At 40.7% G+C, this 3,105-nt stretch overlaps 1 protein-coding gene across 1 annotated transcript; it reads right to left on the minus strand.

Moving 5' to 3' along the window:
- Positions 1 to 265: 265 nt before the first annotated feature.
- LOC118779738 (urotensin-2 receptor-like) lies at positions 266 to 1,441 on the minus strand. The gene has a single exon (XM_036532004.1). It carries the CDS (start codon positions 1,391 to 1,393, stop codon positions 266 to 268), a length of 1,128 nt encoding a protein of 375 aa, XP_036387897.1. The 5' UTR covers positions 1,394 to 1,441.
- Positions 1,442 to 3,105: the final 1,664 nt, after the last annotated feature.

The raw sequence follows: 3,105 nt of genomic DNA on the forward strand, positions 1-3,105 counted from the left end.
GAATTTCAAAATAAGCAACGCAATTACACAAAACAGAGCTACGTGCAAGTTTAATTTTTTTATCAAGAATAACTGCGAAAACCCGAAGTAATGTATTAATTGCTAATCAAAGAGATGATTATCTTTAAGAGTAGCCTACATTTCTCACAAGTATGAGTTATTTTGCCAGGATTGTCATATAACACACTATTTTCTAACGCAAGAGCATACACAGTACGTACACGGTTGCGTTGTTCTCCTTAATCAGTGTCCATATAGCGCATGTTCACAGACTACAGGCATCTGTGACTCCCTTCAGGTGCGTGATGGTCATGGTCTCCGTGAACTGGTGACTTCCAGATGACACCGACCTTTGCGACGAGTGTCTGAATTTCCTTTTAAAGCCCACAAAGCTTTTCTGTCGTCCTTTCAAATACTCCTTGTAATTTTTTGTCAGTAATGTGTAAAGAAATGGGTTGATGCAACTATTGCTGTAGGCGAGACAAGTCACAATGAAATTAATGTACACCATTGTTCTACGAGACAGGCTGTCGTGTCCAAAGTAGTATATACTAAGTAGCTGCCACAACCAAAAAGGTAAGAAGCAAGCCCAATAGGTGATTACGATACAGAGGATCATATACAGCACTTTCTGTTTGGGACAGCGATTCATTTCCTTTGTGGTGAACATGGTGGTCTGCGATATCCAGTAAGTCCTTGCTAGCCTGACATATAAATACCCAATGACAATGCCAGGAGCCAAGATGCAGGTGTTGAACAGTACAGTCAAGTACACCTTGTACGCTTTGATTTGCCAAGTCGGATGGCACATGTGTTTCACCTCTCCATTCTGAACGGTTCTCTTCAGATCAATCATGATCATATTCGGGAGAGCGAGCAAAAAAGACACAAGCCAAACCACGCAGGTTACTGTCCTCCTGTAGTGTCTAGATCTTCCGAAAGTATCCAGGGGTTTAACTACCGCTAGGTACCGCTCCGTGCTCATTATTGTCAGAATAATGATACTGGCATGCATGGTCAGGAAATCAAGGCTAAAAAGAATCCGACATCCGATATCTCCAAAGTACCAGTCCTTCACAAAATAGGTACAGACCACGAACGGAATAGTGGATAAATACAACAAGTCAGCCAGGGCTAAATTAACGATGTAAACGTACATTGAACCAGTCACTCTGACTGAAATATTCATAACTACCAGGGTGTAAACATTCCCAACCACCCCGACTAAGCACATCACGGTTAATATTGTCCCGAGCAAAGACGTAATGAAGATTTCGTTGAAGGAGCCGGCGGATTGCGGAGACGGTAAGTGCGATGATGAATTGATAAAGGGGGATGAAGAGACATTCACCTGAGTCCAAGTAACCGCTGCGAGACCGTCAATCGTTGCCATCTCTGCATCTGAAGAAATTCACAGGAAAAAAAACTCAGTCTTCTTTACTTTGAAGAGTAGCCTAATCATAATTCTTGCATTTAAAAAGTTCGCCCACGATTCCAGATCATCACAAATTAACTCTGCCGTTTTAAGGTGCTTCTTTTGTACATGAAAAATACTGAATACCCGAAAAAAATCATTTATGGCTGTGTTTTGAAAGGGATAATCAGTTGTTGCAAATGATAGTCGTTTTAGATTTTAAAATTAAGCTGGAAGGCAGAAAAAAAGGCTTTGGAGGACGAAAAACTTTATCATCTGTAAACCAGGCTAGACAGGCAGCTTTCATGGAAAATGTGTGTAATTGTAAATCCCCATGTATGCCAGCGCTTCTTATTGAGGCTATTAAACGCACATGGGAGCTGCGCTCGATGATTTGCCACGCGCAAAGGCTCTTCCCGCCGCCAACTGAGCAGGGAGCAGCATACGTCAGAGTAGAGAATCGTATGCTTGTACCGTGCTTATTTGCCATATTTTTCTCTCGAGGGCGGTTTAGTTGCATGATCTGTGGCGTCTATATAGTTTAATAACCCCTTCCTTTACTGTTAGGTCCAGGAAGGGTGGGATTAGAGATCTGATAAAACAGAAGGAGTTATTTTGCTGCAGCGTCGCGCACGAGCCTCCTTGCTGTATATTTCAAGTAAACATTGAAGTCAGTGAGTTATGCTGAGACCTAAATAGTGCTATACCTACTATATATTTTAGCGACATATTCAAAAAAAATAATGCACGCCCAAAAACGGTTTGTGGATTGACACATGATTAAACGATATCAAACTAAGGTGTGCTACGGTGTTCTTATGAATATATCTTCATGGCAGAAAACAGCAAAAATATGCAGGGATTTACAGTGACTGTCCGACAAAACCAAGGGAAAAAGAAGTCAAGCGTGCTAACTTGCAGAAAACAGACTACTGAAAGAGAGAGAACGATGTGGGCGTTTCTTAGTGAAAGGAAATTTAATTTAATATCTCCGTGGATGTGCGATGACGCTAATCTTATATTAATATAGGGTGAACCAGGCTGTACCGCAGTGTAATAAAAAAAAGCACTTGGACTGTTTTGATATAATTGCTGGTACAATCAACAGATGGTGCAGACTGTCGAGTTTATAAACAGTATTACCATCAAGTGTGTTCATCATTGCATATTGCCATCAATATTCATTTTGAACTGACATTTTCATGCATGTTTTGTTCAGTTGTTCTCTTCATTTTAAATGAAAGCCCTTAGGGGCACAGAGGAAGGAGTGACAGTGTGACATATTCTGTGCTGATGCTGTCATAGAAATTTCAGTATGTGTACAGACTGATACGTATGGTCAGACCACCCTTGACTCAAGAGTGATTGCTGTTGTTGTGATTGCCATTGTTGAACGTGTGCTCCAGTAATTGTCACAGACTGTACAAGCTGGAACCCTACAAAATAAAACATGGAAACAAAACATTTGAGGAGCTGTTATTTAAGAATGTCCTTTCAGTTTCCATTATGGTGGGTCACTCACTTAAACACCTCTATGTTTGTCCCCGCTTTGAATTGATTGTTCTGTGACTGCGATCATGTTTTGACAGCAAACGTATTTTTATTTACTTTAGCAGCATATGCTGGAGTTATGAGAAGATAGTGAACTCTTTGTTGGGATCGTGTTGCAAAATGTTTGAAGAAAGATGGCA

Source organism: Megalops cyprinoides, chromosome 1 (assembly GCF_013368585.1).
Source record: "Megalops cyprinoides isolate fMegCyp1 chromosome 1, fMegCyp1.pri, whole genome shotgun sequence".
Lineage (NCBI taxonomy): Eukaryota > Metazoa > Chordata > Actinopteri > Elopiformes > Megalopidae > Megalops > Megalops cyprinoides.

Coding starts and splice junctions, on each gene's coding strand:
- LOC118779738 (XM_036532004.1), bottom strand. CDS start 1,393: ATGGCAACGATTGACGGTCTCGCAGCGGTTACTTGGACTCAGGTGAAT.